Below are 17,146 nucleotides of genomic sequence, written 5' to 3'. Positions count from 1 at the left end.
AGCCTGATGTGACATGATGATGGCGCTAGATGAAAAAACTATCTTACCGTCTGCGCTCTGTGCATTCTGTCCACTCTATCTTGCTTGGCGGAAGAAGGAATAGTTCTCAATTTTATTGTTGCATTTTTTTTCTTGTGTGTTTATTTTATGGGCTATATGTAGGGTAACCGTTTTATAAAAGCAATAAGCCCATTGAAGCCGTGAGTTACAGTTATTTTACAACGGCATTCCGTTTGCTATGGTCCCACCTACTAAACTGTCCGGGTGGCGCGCGTGTTACCTACTTTTTGTTCCGGGTGCCCGTTTTTTCCCCCGGGCTTGGTGGAAAAGAATCGACGTGAAAAAATCTATGCAAATCAATGCACGAAAACATCGCGATGAATCGCAATTTCGATGAATTGCACCCACCACTACATCCAGCCATATGCATATTTTCTTTGCCTTGTTGAAAAAAATAAAATCAGAAGTCGGAGATGCAGCTGCTTGCTATGTGCGGTTGGAGGGCTCCTTGTCTCTTGTGCGCTGCCTGGTTAATTGGTTACACCTCTCTGGCTGTCTCATTTTACAACTTGGCTTGGCAATTGCCAATTTCAGCTGGACAAAAAGATAACTAGGTGCCGGCTACGTGAGGCAATTCAATCATCAACTCGACCCAGCTGTCTGTGCAGTATCAGGGGCTAGCCGCTCTGGCGGGATAAGTGGGCAGGGGTTGGTTGTGTCCTGCTGACTGAATCACAATCGTTTTATCAGTTAGCATTTTAACCATGACACCACACAGCTCTCCAGCTGGTCCAGAAAGTGAAAACTCCAAAGTAATGAAATGTGCGACATGTCTAAGTATCTGAAGAGGGTTTTATTGATAGTGCTTTCACCTGCTTCAAATGTAACAGTTATCCATGGACCTTGGATATGGACCTTGTTACTCTGGTCCGGTATGTTATATATTGAATTGCGCCGCATTCAATATATAACATACCGTATTGATCTGAATATAAGACGATATTTTTTCCATTGAAAATGCCCGGAAAAAACGCCCTCGTCTTATATTGGGGGTCTAAGCAAATACACATGTATTGTACTTGCATATGTTCCGTGCTTGAATACAGTACACTTCCCCCGCTCTGGCACGGTTGGAAGTGGTGTGCTCCAGCACGGTACGGGCGTTCATGCACAAGCACATGCATGGTCACGCACGCGGCGCGCGAACGTGGATTTAACGTAAATCATGCAACTTTCCTCCTGCCTCCACAAAATCGTTTAATGCGCAGCGCGATTACCGGCGAATGGCCGCGTCGCGCAATCAATAATCAACCATGTTGTCTGTGTCGCTGTCCATGGTGCTGCTGCAACCGCATATAAACAAAAGTTGATTTATGGTGAAAGGTATATATAGCAGTCTGTGTGCGCCGCGCACCTGTCAGATCTGGCAGACCTGACCGGGTGGGCACGGTGCCGACTGAGGCACCAGCCGGTATCAGGTGGGCCGGCGCCGCCACCCGCTTGAATGTAGCAGCCAGCTGACATGCCGCTCCGGCTGTCAGTTGGACGCTTTCTGAAGTTACCTCAGAAACTGTCAAGATAAATAAACATCCCTTAACCCTGGCCATGAGTGCAATGTGAGACGGTCTCAGAAAGAAGAGCTAAAAAATGCCCACAGACAGAGAAGGGCTTTTCGTGGTCCACAAACTGGTCGATTCAACGAGACTGACAGGAGGGTGTGCGATTTTGTGAATGAGAAACGTAGTGAAGGACTGCCTGTTACGAGGGCTGTGATGCAGCAGAAAGCACTTGAAGCTGCCACAGAGCTCAACATACCCCGCACTGAGTTCAAAGCTAGCATGGGCTGGTGTTGCAGAATGCAGTGGCGGATTTAAGAAATTTGGGGCCCAAGGCAAAGGCAGACATGGGGCCCTCTGAGATGAGAGGACAACACACAAAACAGGGGCCCTGAGACACACATAATACGATAAGCATTCTGCTGGCATTTTAGCAAAAGTATTTTAATCAAAAACATAATTAATGTGCGCAAATAAGTAATGACTGTATTAACCATAAGTGTATGAGGAGTTTTATGGGGCCCTCAGGAACTTGGGGCCCTAGGCAACCGCCTAGTTTTGCCTAATGGTAAGTCCGCTCCTGGCAGAATGTCCATATAAAAAGTATTTTTCCAAAAAAGGGTCTTGAAAAAGATGGGTCGTCTTAAAATCAGGGTCGTCTTTTACTCGGGTCAATACGGTATATACATTAATTGAAAATAACCCTATTTACTATCTTGTAACTATCTATTGCCACATTGCTCCCATTCTCCTCTATCCAAGCCCAGCGCCATTTATTCTTAATGCCCTTATCGACATCTTTGGTGTCTCCCCACAGGCTTCGTGAACTTCGGTCCATCCTGTGGGTTGCAATGCGTAACTGTAGGTTAATAAGGCTCTCTTTCGACGGCACTGGAGCGCCTGATTGTGAACACCCAAGTCCTGCCCTACTTCTGATTGGCTAGTAGGCCTATTGTTAGTGTGGTTGAGAACGAAAGCTGCGCTTCTATTGGATCCAGAGAAATGTCTGGGGTTTTTTTCACAGTCACGCCAGTACACCGAAGATTCGGCATGGTGCCGGAATGCTATCAGCCCTGTCTCAGTCCTGTCTCACGCCATGTCTGCCTCATGCCCTCCACCCCTGGTCGTCCCCTGGTCATTAGCAGTTCCATGATTCGCGACATCCACCTTTACTCTGCATCTGGCCTTTCTTAAGTCCTCTGCTTCCCTGATGCCTGAATCTTCAGTACAGACTCCCCACCATTCTAACCAACTACTGTACTCCACTGGATCTGCAGCCTTGTCAGAGGTCTATACTCTACTGAGTGCACTGTCCAGTTAAAAATGTCATGACAAGTGCAAGTTCCCTCAAGTGACATGCAAAACATATCCCCACACATTTTTCCCTCGTAGCTAAATTTATATCTAACAAATTCAAGCAGCTGCAGATTAACTGAATCTGTCGATTCATCCATTTCCCCTCCCCATCCGTCTCTTAGGTTTCACATGTTTTAACCTTTTGTGCGCAAGAACTTCTGAACAAAGAACACATTGTGAATATTCCATATTGTTTTTAGCTACACACTTAAATCCATATTTCAGAGAGTCAGCGTGATATTTCCAATGCTTGTAGGGATCTAGGGGCTCTGTGGAAGCTGCCGGTACCTTGCATTTCTCAATAATGTTAGACCCATCTGCTATTGGCCCAAGTCTTGAGCTGCAATATTTTTTCTGAGAAGCCATCGCTCCAAATTTTTATCCCACTGTTGTGGTATCTAGCTAAGCTGGAAGAACCTGTTTGGTTAAGCATGTTCATGCATATACTGGTGCCAAAATGAAGAGGAAGAGTTCTACTATATGTCCAACTCAGAACTCAGTGTGCACATGCACTCATAAACACACACTCAAAAAAATGTTAGGTAAATTATCATTAGTACAGACATGTAAAAAAAAAAAAAAACCCAGTTGAGAACTAATGTTAGAACCAACATAGAAGTGTTTCATTTCATATATTTCTGCCTGTTGCCTTGTTAATTTTCTTGCCAAAAGCTTTGTAAATATTATCTTTGTTTAGTGAATGACAGCTTTTTCTCACTTTACTGTGTATATATTATACCGATTTCCTTTAAAATTTTCTTCATTTGTTGGAGCATTTTTGTAAATGACATTGGCATTTGTAAATGACAACCCTCCAGTACCTTTAATTGGATTTGCAAACTCAAGTAATTTTCTTTGACGTGGCTTTTCTTTGATTGAACTTACAGCTACATTTTCTCATGTCAGAGGCAGTGATATGTCTCGATTACCCTTTTCTACAGTATGTTTGAACTTCATTACTCATTGAAAGAGAGTCATCAAGAAGACTCCAATTCAACCTCCCATTCTATTTCTTAGGCAATTCTCTGGTTTAATAGGAACATAAATGGGAGCATGGTCACTTAAATCTTTTGTTCCAATATCTGAATTCTTATTCTGGCTCATCTTTGCTAAAGGTGATTAAGTAGTCAATTCTGGCATTTCGAGTACATTGTAATGTGTATACTGTGCTGTACTAGGGAACATTTCCCTCCATACATCTATTGAACCTATGTCTTTCGTCAGGTAATTGAGGTTTTTGCTCAGTGAATTAATTAATCTATGTATGGTTTAACATATTTAGTTTGATGCAAATGCATGGTCAAATGTCCTCTACAATACTTTTTTTTTTTTTGCTTCACTGCCAAATAAGAAAAAAGATTGATGTGAAGGTAAATAAATTTTACAAACACTAAATGCTAATTTTATGATAACATTAGTCCCATTTCATCCACTGGATTATATTACCCTCCACAATGCTTTCATTTTTACTTAAAAAATGTTTATTTTGGTTGCTATAAAGATACTGCTAGGTCTAGTTCCTAGTCACAGCTCAGTTCTTTGAACTTCTGATGTGCTATTCATGTCTTTAATAACTGCTGCTTCATTTTGTGCTTTTGCCATTGCTTTAATGCCAGTGAAACACTTTGTATCTCCATTTTAAAAAGTCTATTACAATTGATTCATTATTAAGTGTTCTGTGTGAATTTTTATAACAAGAGAAGGAACTCTGGCTGATGTGTAGTGAAAAATTTGTGTGTGTGTGTGTTGTGTACCTGTAGAGGCATTCTCAACAGTTGTGGAACCTGGAACTCTCGCATGTTGTTGAACCTGAGACGACTGAAAAGGTGAAAGCAAATCCCTGGTCTGCGTCGTCCAGCTCTGTGGACAAATTCAGTTTATACATATATTAGGTAAGCTGAGACTTGAGTGAGTTGAAAGTGGGTAAAAAAGGATGTACAAAATATGCACTGTTCTCACATCCCCAAAATGTCTCCATGCATTGTTAAAAATGTAAAGTGCAAACATCACACATGGTCTGGCACGTGTGGGTGGGGGGGTGCCCCTTTGCCCCTTGATGCCCAAAATGCCCTTTTGTCAAAGTAATGTTTTTTTTTGATGTTGTTGTTTTATTTTTTGTAAGTGTGTGTGTGAAAGTCTGTCTGTGTGGCCCAAAATAATTATAAATAAAACAAAATAATGATAATTTAGATCTACCTTGGTCGGTCACATGATCCGCGATGTGCCCTCACTCTGCCCTCACTGCCCTGACGTGCACAGACGTGCTATGTAGCTAAGTGCTGCTAAGCTGCTAGAGACGGCCACTGCTAGTCTTGCGAAACCGAAGAAGACCCGAGGGAGTAAACAACTGGTCCGGTGAGTAGGTTTTGCAGAGGTATTCGTTTGTGCACAGTGTATTCTTGCAAGATGACTGACGAAGTGAAGTGAGCAATGAGCATCCTCTGTGTCGTCTGTGTGCAGAGTCAGACGAGTGAGTGAGTGAGTTAACCACACACAGCGTGCTGTGGGGAAAAAGTATGTCAGGCTTCTTTTTTGTTTCTGTATGTTTCTCTTATCATGGGCAAAGTGCATTAGAGAAATGTCATATATTATTTTACTCTTAAGCAGTGTTTTCCTATGTTTCTAGTGGCAATGAGGCATAGACTATGTTATTTCACTAAAACTATGCAATATGCATAGTTTTAGTAATTTTGGACTATTACAGTATAAATACAACAACTTTTAAACTTTTAATGTGCTTGCCACCCTTGCGACCGCCTGGACATGCGCTAAACTGCCAGCCTTATGCTGTTTGCAGGTTGTGTAAAGTTATCGCTCTTGCTCAAGTGGGGAGTTGAACCCTGGTCTCCTGCATGGCAGCCAGAGACATTAACCACTGTGCCACTGGGGGTTGTGTGGCCTGAGCCAGAAATGAGGCTCTATAAAGCACACAGCATGAGTGACATGCATGCATACAAAATATATAACTTTTAGAACCTTGCTGTCTTGTGCAAAGTGGATAGTCAAACTGAATAAAATCACAAAAATATTTAAATACATCATTAAGTTATTTTTTACTTCATTATCAGCACTAGGAAGAATTGTAGCAAATGTTGCTACAGTTCAACCAGTTATATTGTAAGGTACATTTCTGTATGGTGTTTCAAATTTGTGTTCCATGTGCCCCCTTTAAACTTTGAGCACCTGCCCCTCCAGATGTCTCTGCATGTCCCTGCACATGGTTGTCTGTTTTTGTTATTCTTTTCAATCAAAAAACTGCTATCAACAAGACTGAAGGTATCACCTTCCTCTCCTCTGCAGAGCACTGGCTTTTGAGATCCAATCCATCTTTAGCATGGTTACCTCACTGAGGGCATCAAAGGTTCTCTACAACAGGAAAATCATTGCATGAGTTGATTATTCGTAACATTTGGGAGATTCCTTCCTTATTGTTCATGTCACACATGCAATTTTTTTTAATCCAAGTCCACCAAAAAGTGATCATACCTCTGTGACCTTTCCCGAGTCAATAACAAAGACCACATCATCAACAGTGATGCTCGTCTCAGCAATGTTAGTAGAAAGGATCTGAAAGGAGAAGGAAATTAACTCTTTTCACAACACTAAAGGCCTAAATTCAATTCAATTCAAATAAAGAAGTCTTTTTGTTAGAACACTGGTAGACTAAGCTTGAAATATCATGAGGAGTATCATACAAAAGATGAGATTGAGAGAAATACAATAGATGCGGCAGATCTAATGCCCTCAAATCTGGATGTGCTGTAATAAAAGTATGCAGCAGTGCTTTTTTTCCAGTGAACAAACTGCTTTACATTTTGTGGTCTATATTCCCAATCCTCTCAAAACCAACAACAAAGGTCTATTAAGGACCTTTGTTGAGGAAGCTTAATATTTTAAATTGTTTTGGTACTAAAAGAAAACATGGAGATGGCAAATGACACAAGGAAACCTTATATATGTAACACGACTCACTATTTTCCTGACTCCTGGCGGACTGCTCTTCATCACTTTCTTCTGGTCCGCTGTATGCATGTTGGAGTGGAGGGTGAACACTTGATACCTGAACACCAATATACATTCAAATTACTGCCAAAGAGGCAAAAATCTTATAGATAGCCTCGTCCTTAACGTGTTGTGTACATTTACCTTTCAAAGTGGTTTGTGAATCTCCTGTCATCATATAGGATTTGGTTCCTGAGTGCCACAATCTCATCATACCCAGGGAGAAAAATCAGAACTGCACCTTAAGGCCAAGTGAAGGGAAAAAAAAATTCACATTCACATTATATTGAAGATGAAATATCACATTAATTCAGGCTAAGTTGTGTTCACCTCATGTTCACCGGACAAGAGCTTCTCAAATCCTTAAATCTCAAATAATTTTCAAGACGGCTTGTACTGCACCTCATAAAAAAGGAGATACAACCCCAACAGCGATTGGCCAAGTTTAATTATTAATGAGTATTAGATGAACAACAGAGAACACCAGTAACAGAGAATGAGACAGATTTTGAAATGAGACACTTTTTGAAAGCTGGTCTTACTATTCCTTTTTTTTTCCTTAAATTGAACATACTTCATACAAAAACATACAACTTGGAAATGTACAAATACTTACATTCTCATCTCATCTCATTAGGTCTTAAACATTGTAAAGCGGTAATTCTCCTGAAAATAATTATGATAGGCCTTCATATACATGAGCATCACATATCAAATATCATATCAATATCTCCTATGACTTAACAATACAATACCATTAGTATCAGGAAAACTAATTTTGTTATTTTTACCTGAGAATTAAACTGATTAGGAGAGAAGAAAAAATACACAACCACAAGTGTCCTAGGAAAAAAATACAAATTAAAATAAATACACTTTAATAAGTAAATAATTAAATAACAAAAAAAGTAAGGAGCGAAAAGTGATCTGTTTTCAACTGTAATCTCGCTGTGATTTTCTCCATGATAAAGACACTTTTTACCGTATCCCTCCATTGCGTTCCACTGGGAGGCTCTGGCCTCAACCAGGAAGTTGCTATCATCTTTTTTGCTATTAAAAGTAGAATTCTCAATAAATAAACTAAATCTCTCTATATTATATTATTAGGGAGTATGCCTAGTATGCTTCATTGCTGCATTTGCCCATTTTGCCAATTAATTCTTATTTGGACAGATTCCAGAAATGTTGCCTCAGCTATTATTTTTTCTGTTTTTTATATTTGCTACAATCGGCATCTAATACCACTATTTAATTCAGGTGTAACAGAAATGTGATTCAACCTGTGAAAATATATTTTGTTGCACTGTATATCCAGAGGACATTTCACAATCTGTTGATATATGTGTATTTAGACTGTTTATGTCTCTGTTTCGGAACCACACGCTCATTTCTGTTTTCAATAAATAACAAAAGGAACATCTTGACTGTAATGCCCTCTAACTCATGCCCCCTAGTGGCCACAATCGTTATAAACCAGTTGAATCACAGTCTTGCCATTTCACTGTAACAATCCTTAACTTGTAACTATTTTCAGTGTTTCCCCTGAATTCATTCTGCAGTGTGTTGCTGCAGAATGGGGAAACAATTTTTTTTTATTTCTATTCAAGAGATATAAAGCTACTGAATGAAGTCATTAACTGCAGGCAGGGATTGCAAAAAAACATATTCAAATAGGTGCCGGTGGACTTTGGGCATTGGGCAAAATTATGTTTTTGCTAACTTAGAATTTATTTTTCAATAATTAGGCAACATTGTATCCATACAGCTGACTCATGACACTCACCATCCTCAGAGGTTGAGCAGATGTTATACAGCAAATGCATGATGAGGTCTAGGTCCACCTGATCATCATCAAAGGTGTGGTGGTAAAACTTCAACAGTTCCTGGTCTTCGGCGCTCACCTTAACACTCCCAGATTGCATCAGCGCTGACTCATCCACCTTGTTCAATTCATGCAAGGGGCTAGAGGGCAAGAAGAAGATTTAACTTGGAGATAAACCCTTAATGATTGTAGTCACAGTGCTTATTCCTGCAATGTCCAATTTATAATCCTTTCTTTTCATATATTTCATATATTGAGCATTAGGCTGATGTAATCCTGAACAAATTCCAATGACTACAACTAAACAATAAACTTTACCTCCAAGATCAAGAAAAAGAACAAGAAAGAAAGAAAAATGGGGAAATTATACACTGAATATGGCAATTGTGACAAATTTCTTGATGAAATAAGCTTTTTTGGAAGACTTAAGATATGCCTCTCCATTTACATTACAGAAAGGGTTATATTTTCTGCACCGTAATGATAAACAGCATTCTTACATGTAGGATTCAAGTAGGTCCACAGCATCCATCTGCTGGAAATGTTTAGCCCAGTCTAAAGCAGTCCTGGAAAAAACGAAAAAACACTATCATGCCTTCTCTAGATAGATAGATAGATAGATAGATTTATTTATGGATTAAGACGAATAAAACAGCAATCCATCGGATGACATGCAAAAGTACAAAACTTATTTCCAGCATGGTCCTTGGTGTTACATACAAGAAACAAAATAGACAAGAAACAGACAAAGTCAAGACAGAGGTCATACAAAAATAGGTGGGAACAGAAGACATCCCAATAAAACAAATACACATATAAAACAATTAAAAAGCAGAAAAACTATCTAGAATATATCTAATATCTAGAAAAACACTATCATGCCTTCTCTACCTAAGATAGATAGCAGAATTTAAGCCTGGTTGATAGTGATTTTGTAGAACAGTAAAGAGCAATCCCCACTTATTCTGGGCATCAGCTACAATCATGATCGTGATGTGTGTTTCAAATTGGTGATATTCAACCAGCATTGCATGCCTGGGCTTCCCACTGTCTGTACAAAAAGCCGACAAGACTTTGGTCTTGTCGGCTTTTTGTCTGCTTTTTGCCTCTTGTCTCCAGAAATTGTGACTCAGAACTGTGACTCAGAATTGTGACTCAGAACTGTGGCAGAATTTAGGCATTGCTATACACTTTTTAAATCTGGCAACTGCGATGTTATCTTATTATACAAAAAATTATTACATGATCACGGAACTATGCCCTACCAGCCATTTGATGACTTGATGCTTATGTCGGCCCCCATGTTGAGCAGCTGCTCCATCTGACTGAGGAAACCTTGACCTGCTGCCACCATCAGAGGTGTGGCACTCGTCTCACTGTGCATGTAGTCCACTAAGTAGGGGTAGACAAGTATAGCTAAGTACAACCTTAAATGTATAGTTAAAGCTACTGTAGGTAACTTTTTCCTTCATAAATTTTACAAACCACCAGTGAGCAGAGAGGATATGATCCAAATTAAATGCAATAAACTAGAAAAATATTTCGTCTTCCATGTTGCCCTGGTGTAATCTCATTTGTCACCTCCAGGAAGCGCTGTGATGGTTAAATTACATTTTGTGCACACACGCGCAACACTGCTACCATGCATACACCTGAGCATGCAGGTGGGTGGCAGCAACTTGGACAAAATACTGAATCTCAGGTGGGTGCTGTCTGAGTTCATTTTTTTGATGACAGTCTGTAGATTCTAAAAAGTTAGGGTTAGGGTTCACCCTAAGGTAATTGAGGACCATTGTGTGAAACAATGACCCCACAGAACATCCACAAATTAAACTAATCTCATTGCAACAGCGCTTAAGATAGTTTTTGAATATTTAATTAAGTTTGTTCACAGCCTATGAAAATGCAGATATCTGTTTAAGGAAGCTGAATATAAGCAGAGAGCTTCAATGGAAGACATACCATCAAAAGTTTCACTGCCGATGAGGTTGAAAAGCTGAATGAATGCATTGGCATCTTTTTTGAGAAAAATGTTGGCAATGCAGGTGTCCATCTCCTTCAGCAGCCACATGTCCAAGTGTGTCCCCTCGTTCTCATTCTATAACCACCAAACAGCACAGTGACTCATCTTGACAAGAATTATAAGTGACTGATTTTTACAAAATAAAATAGTTTCCACTTGAACTTGCTTGTCTAGATTAAGCATTTGATATTAAGAGGCAAGTGCATCAGAAATATCCTAGCAACTGTGGCTGACAACATCTTGCCAGCAAAGTAACTATGCAATAATGTTAACAGGCACTTCTAATGCTAGCCATTGTACCAATCAGATATGTGATGGGTAAATCAGTAATGGTTACCTGGCTACTGTTGACTAACAAACTTAAAAGTTACCACTATCTACACACAGAATCAAACAGATATTTCATGTACAAATGATGACTTCCCCAGCACAGAAATTATCTGCCTATCCCATACTAATGATTTGGGCCCAAATTTTCAAGCCCAACCTGACCTTTGCCTGAAAAAGTTCTTTCCACAATCAACCTAAAACTGAGAAGTGGCAGCTTTTCCTTAGTCTGAGCTCAACTTAAGCCCCAAACAGGAATTAATTTGTCCATGAGATGATGACCCCCCTCCATAATCATGTAGGGTTAAAGGGTCATTCCTGGGGAGACAGGTATCATCAGGAATCAACGAGATTCATACCACTATCTATAACAAATACACTGACAGCCACCATAGGCTACAACTTATAAGCCCAACAGCTGCTGAGAACCTATATAAACCAGAGAAGACAAGACTGTTCTCTAGAGAAAAGAGGAAAAAGCGGAAACACCACTCAGCCAAAACCACACCTGACCTGAGTCAGTAACTCAAAAAATAAGCCCAAATAGAACCAAATCTATCAGGTCCCGTCAGTTATCGTTGGGTTCAGCATTTATGTCAATGCACTTTTTTCAGCTGTATTTGCCCATGAGCCACAAACCTCCAAATTGGCAGCCAGACCACTTGTGGCATTACTTGAAGGCTGTTTCTATACCTAAATAATGGTAAAATGACATGTTATTCCTGTAAAAAGACCAAACCGTTTACCTAACAGCTCTTTTTATACATTCATAAGGCCAAATCAATGTTGAATTCAATAAATCCACTCAAACAAAGTGTGGGACTTGTTTACCGGCTCATTGAAGATACCAGCCCCCACCTCTTCTAGGAGGCTGTTGTCTAGGACACAAGAAGTTTCTGTCTTGTTCCTCTGCAGTTCCAGGGCAGAGGCGTCCTCCACAGTTTTAAACCACTTGGTCAAAGCCTTCTTCTTCTTCTCCTCTAAATAATAAACATGCATGCAAGAAATTTAGACTATATGGACAAAAGTACTGGGACACCTACAGGAGCTTTTATGACAGTTTCCACTCCTCTGGGAGGGCTTTGTACAAGATTTTGGAGTGTGTGTGTGAATTTTGCCCATTCATCCAGAAGAGCATTTGTGAGGTTAGAAACTGATGTTGGATGAGAGGGCCTGGCTCACAACCTCCGTTCTAGTTCATCCTAAAGGTGTTGGATGGGTTTGAGGTCACTGCCCTGTGCAGGCCAGTCAAGTTCTTCCACATCAAACTCAGCCATGCCGTTATTGAGCTGCTTTGTGCACTCGTCACCGCCAGCATCACTGGCGGTGACGAGGACTGGCTCTTTGTGTTGGAGGGAAGAGAATTTGCAAAATTGCTGACCTCTGAGCCCTTATTCATCTCTGCTCCTTGATATAAAAAAGCTGCTGTTTTTGAAAATGCAAACAGAAATGCGACTGCCACTGTGAATGCATTCATGATCATCACCATAATATAGACATGTCTATGATCACCATAGCCAAATGTAAACACTGCGTGCACTTTTGGCGCATAATGTGACGTCAGCTGCCTGAAACTCTGTATTTCTCCATTTTTCTCAGTTTACATGCAAACGCGAAACAGGAGTTTTCCCAAATCTCCACTTTGGCCGGAGTTTTTAGAAAGAATCGTTTTCAGAGGTGAATTCGCCGTTTGCGTGTAAATGAAGGGCACAAACAAAGGGAAATGTCTCCGTTTTTAAAAGTACCCGTGTATGTGTAAACGTAGCCTTACACCGCTCCATCCAACGCTTGGCGTTGTGCTCGGTGATGTAAGGCTTGCATGCAGCTGCTCGGCCATGGAAACCCATGCCATGAAGCTCCCAGCACACAGTTTTTGATGTTAATGCCAGAGGAGGTTTGGAGCTCTGTAGTTACTGAGTCAGCAGAGCATTGGCCACTTTCACGAACTATGCACCTCAGCGCTATATTTTACGTGGTCTGACACCTGATGGCTGAGTTGCTGTGGCTCCTAAATGCTTCCACTTTGCAGTAATACCACTTACAGTTGATGGTGGAATAACAAGGAGGGAGGATTTCACAAACTTACTTGTTGCAACAGTGGCATACTATTACATTATTACAGTACCCTGCTGGAATTCAGTGAGCTCTTTAAAACGAGCCATTCTTTCACAACTGTTTGTAAAGGCAGACTGCATGGCTAAGTGCTTGATTTTATACACCTGTGGCAATGGGACTGAATGAAACACCTGAATTCAATGATTAAGAGGTGTGGCCCAATATTTTTCTCCATATAGTGTAGATCATTTTTATTATGACCAAAAATATTTTCATTCAACTTTTTTTCACTGCAACTCACTGCACTGACCAGACTGATTTAAGCAACATGACAAACACAAGACTAACAGTTAAATGTTGGATACTTCTCTGCATCTCCTCCTTGTATTTCATCATGTCCTTGTTGGTATACCCCGTAAGCCTCAAAATGTCCTCCAAAAAGAGTTGTTTCACCTCCAACAGTCTTGCTTTAACTTTAACAAAGAATGACAAAAAGAGACTACTATAAGAACACCTCAGTAAATATGTAACCAAGCAAACGTGTTTCCATTAAAAATGATATTAATGGACCAATTTACCTCAAAAGAAAAAATGATTTTCATCATCTACTCCATCACTGTCAGTCTCCTTTGTTTAACTTATAAACACTTCCTTGATATGTAAAGTATGACCAGTTACATAAAAGGTAGGATGTAGCAAGTACATTTTAGCACACTAAACAGTGGAGATAATGGGCTTAATATTGTGATTACATATTGCAATTTTATGCCCACTATGGAACCTTAAAGAAAGAGGACAAATTCATCTCAATTCTTTGGGCGGGAAGAGGAAGTGCTCCATCTTGAGCTGGAACACTACTAAAAAAATGCATTGTTCTGAAATAGTTCAGCTTCATGTTATGGATGATGGATGATTTAAATATGGAGGGAACCATTTATTTAACAAGACATAGCATCAATATAGCTGCAAGCAAGCTTCAATTTGCCCTGCGTTCCAAATCGCATACTTATACTTTTTACTTTTTACTTTTAGTATGTACTGCAGCTGCCCTTAAAAAGTATGTAGTTTAGTATGTATTGGGACATATTAATTCTTTTTTTCCCTACTAAATAGTATGGTAGTATGGGTATTGGAACGCAGGGGTAATTTTTGTTTTGCACTGGGTAATCCAGAGCTTTAAAGCTCTTAGTATCCATTTAAGATGTTGTTATGATAAAACCTTGGTCTTGAATTTAAAATCCCTGTGCTTGTTAGCAACTAACATAGCCATTTCCCCACACAGAAAAAAAAATCAGTATAAGAGTGACTCATATTAATCAATGATAAGTTTCATAAGATTGACCTTTAAAGCTAATTTTCTATACACCGGTAAAAGAGAGAATGGTCTGCAGTGGTAAAGATTAATGACAACTAACAAGCTTGCACCTACTTGTAAGCTAGTTTTCACTTGTCATTCTGGAAGCAAATTCCTGGTAGAGAAATTTGATGCAACTCAGGGTTACTGGATCTTACTGTGGATAACAGGACAGGAACTAAAGTAGTGGAGCAAAAGGTCCATATCCAGTGCAGCGCTAGAGAGGATGAGCTTCAGTGAAGGGATCTTCTGCAGCACATCCCTCAACTTTGTCAGCAGGAGGTCCGTGAGACCGTCACGCTCATGCACTTCATCCTGGTTAAGTAACCAGTAACAAGTCACAATTAGGGCTAGGCGATATGGAAAAAAAATACCACAACATTTGAATTGGCATACCTTGATATCGATAATATGATGATACTGTAGGGATGACTACTGGTGGTTGCACAAAATATTTACACTAAGATTTTTGATAAACAATTATCAGTAATGTGCATATGATGACTAGGCAGGCAGAGGCAAATAAAAGAACAACTAGAACAGTATAAGTTGAGAAAATTGCATCCCTTTACTGCAATGCAGGCTTAAAAAAGACAACATTGTACCATATCACAATGTTACAATATCCAAAAATCGCAGGCAATATCTTGTGTTATATCGCGATATCAATATAATGTTACTGATATTATTATTGAAAGTCCTTTTCATGGTAAATACAATATATTCAGGCTTGATAATAACAGACTGCTTTACCTTAAATAGCAAGCTGCTGATAGAATAAATGTAACCAGGATTTAAAAAAAAAAACAACACCACATATCACAGTTCAATGCCAGATCAGTAGCACCATATACAATAGGACGTCTATGAAAATCATGGACACAGAAAAAAGGAAGGACAGAGTTGGTTCCACAAGAGAGTTTATCTGGGGTTGGCTTTCACCCACTGGCGAGCACTGAGGGAGAAGATGAGGATGAAGAGTGATTGCCACATTACACTTGAAAATCACAGCACACCAAGAAAATCAACAGTAACCAACAATAACCAACAGTTATTTGAGACTTCATATATTTTACATATGCCACTAATCATGGCGCTCACCACAATGACATGTGTGACACTTGACAGATTGGCATCTCCAGCCATCAGGGTTCTGAGAAACACTCCACTGGTGCAGAAGGTCAGCAGGGTCTTAGGAGAAACTCTGTGAAGTTCAAAGTGAACAGATAGCAGCACAATTTCTATATCAGGGAATCTGTGATTTTCTTTGGTATGCAAATGTTAAACTGGAAATGTTGCTGCGTGTCAGAGGTATACAACAGTTAAAAAAAATATTATGTTGTGAGAGATAGAGAGAGGAGAGAGGGAGAAACAGAGAGAGAGAGAGAGAGAGATGTAGCAAAGTCAGAGAGCCTATAGACTCATCTGTTAAGACACAAAAATTTCCATGACTTGGAGCATGTAAAAGTGACAACCTTTTACAAAATACCAGATTTGAATGTTAACAGCTGTGAGACACTAAACCTCAGAACTTTTGTAATTAAGAAATTATTGTTAGCTATTCAAAGGTACGGATGCTGGGACAGTTAGTATTTTTTTGTCTCGATATCTCAAGATAACAAAAGATGTTTTCTTCCACAGACAAGTTTTTTTTTTTTTTTTTTTTTTCAGACATAACATGTTGTTTTCTGCATATAAGTTGTTATATGAAGATAACTTGTTATCCAGAGATAAGTTGTTTTGTCACAGCCATAGCAACCATGGGTAATGTGATAGCATGAAAAGGTTAATTCGTTATCTGGACTAACTATAAAGTACAATAACCTTTTCAGTTTCTCCTTCATTTACACAGGATTTTACCTACAACAGTATGACATTGTGACTTGTAACACTCAAATTCCTGCTGGAGTTTTAGTATTTAAAAGCTGAAAATAAGATGCACTTTGTGTTTTTACTATCAACATAAAATGAGGTTGAAGCAGCAGTTTTTCCATAAAAAAAAAAAAAAGAAGTCACTAGTATAGTTTACCTGCTCTCTAGTCTAATCTGATAGCCAACAGTCTGGCCAACGCTCTCGCCTCGCTCAGCTGCTACTCTCTCAGCTGCAGTGATGGCAGCCAGGCGCCTGGCCTGTGTGCAGAGAATCCAACAGGGCATCCTATTCCTGCTGCAGTCATCCAGTAGGAACTGTGGGATCTGGGTAACACAAATTATTAATGCAATATAAAATAACAAGATTTGCAGCAAAGTTTGTAAAATATCTCCCTCTACATTCCAGAAATGTTATACTTGTTGTATCACCCATTAATAAGGCCCACTTATGGCTCAATGGTTTATTCATTCATTCACTGGTTTATGGTTGATGTCTCAGAACACTGCCGCTTTGTTTCCCTGACATATCTTTTTTTCAGGCCCCTTGAGTGGTAGGCCCTCAAAGCTGCCACATGACAGTGTTATCACAGGCGAGTGGGATGAGGTAGTATTGTCATGCATGTCAGGGCTAAGGAGAATCATTGCACACATGGAGGAGGATGTTGCTCACAAAGTGGCGCATTTCTTTATTCCAAGATAAAACAACACTAAGTGGAACTGAGACAGAGCAGAGGACTTTCATTTCAATGCCCTTGTTAATGGACATGCTTCTTCAGAAA

General features: G+C 39.7%; 1 protein-coding gene across 6 annotated transcripts in view; it reads right to left on the bottom strand.

Moving 5' to 3' along the window:
• The window catches only part of ythdc2 (YTH domain containing 2), a 52,304-nt gene that overhangs the window by 27,295 nt on the left and 7,863 nt on the right, over window positions 1-17,146 (bottom strand). For 4 of the 6 annotated variants that reach the window (XM_030066116.1, XM_030066117.1, XM_030066120.1 and 1 more), the window contains 14 exons: window positions 16,525-16,691; window positions 15,597-15,699; window positions 14,654-14,810; window positions 13,507-13,614; window positions 11,918-12,066; window positions 10,699-10,834; window positions 10,002-10,128; window positions 9,237-9,302; window positions 8,698-8,876; window positions 7,059-7,155; window positions 6,885-6,972; window positions 6,399-6,479; window positions 6,196-6,278; window positions 4,667-4,772 (listed from right to left, as the gene is read on the bottom strand). In XM_030066116.1, the coding sequence (XP_029921976.1) occupies window positions 4,667-4,772; window positions 6,196-6,278; window positions 6,399-6,479; window positions 6,885-6,972; window positions 7,059-7,155; window positions 8,698-8,876; window positions 9,237-9,302; window positions 10,002-10,128; window positions 10,699-10,834; window positions 11,918-12,066; window positions 13,507-13,614; window positions 14,654-14,810; window positions 15,597-15,699; window positions 16,525-16,691 (1,647 nt within the window). The remainder of the gene's footprint in view (window positions 1-4,666; window positions 4,773-6,195; window positions 6,279-6,398; window positions 6,480-6,884; window positions 6,973-7,058; window positions 7,156-8,697; window positions 8,877-9,236; window positions 9,303-10,001; window positions 10,129-10,698; window positions 10,835-11,917; window positions 12,067-13,506; window positions 13,615-14,653; window positions 14,811-15,596; window positions 15,700-16,524; window positions 16,692-17,146) is intronic. The other 2 variants (XM_030066118.1, XM_030066119.1) reach the window with 2 other exon arrangements.

Source organism: Myripristis murdjan, chromosome 12 (genome assembly GCF_902150065.1).
Source record: "Myripristis murdjan chromosome 12, fMyrMur1.1, whole genome shotgun sequence".
Classification (NCBI taxonomy): Eukaryota; Metazoa; Chordata; class Actinopteri; order Holocentriformes; family Holocentridae; genus Myripristis; species Myripristis murdjan.
The sequence above is the reverse complement of the archived record's forward strand: the minus strand, read 5'-3'. Positions and strand labels throughout refer to the sequence as shown.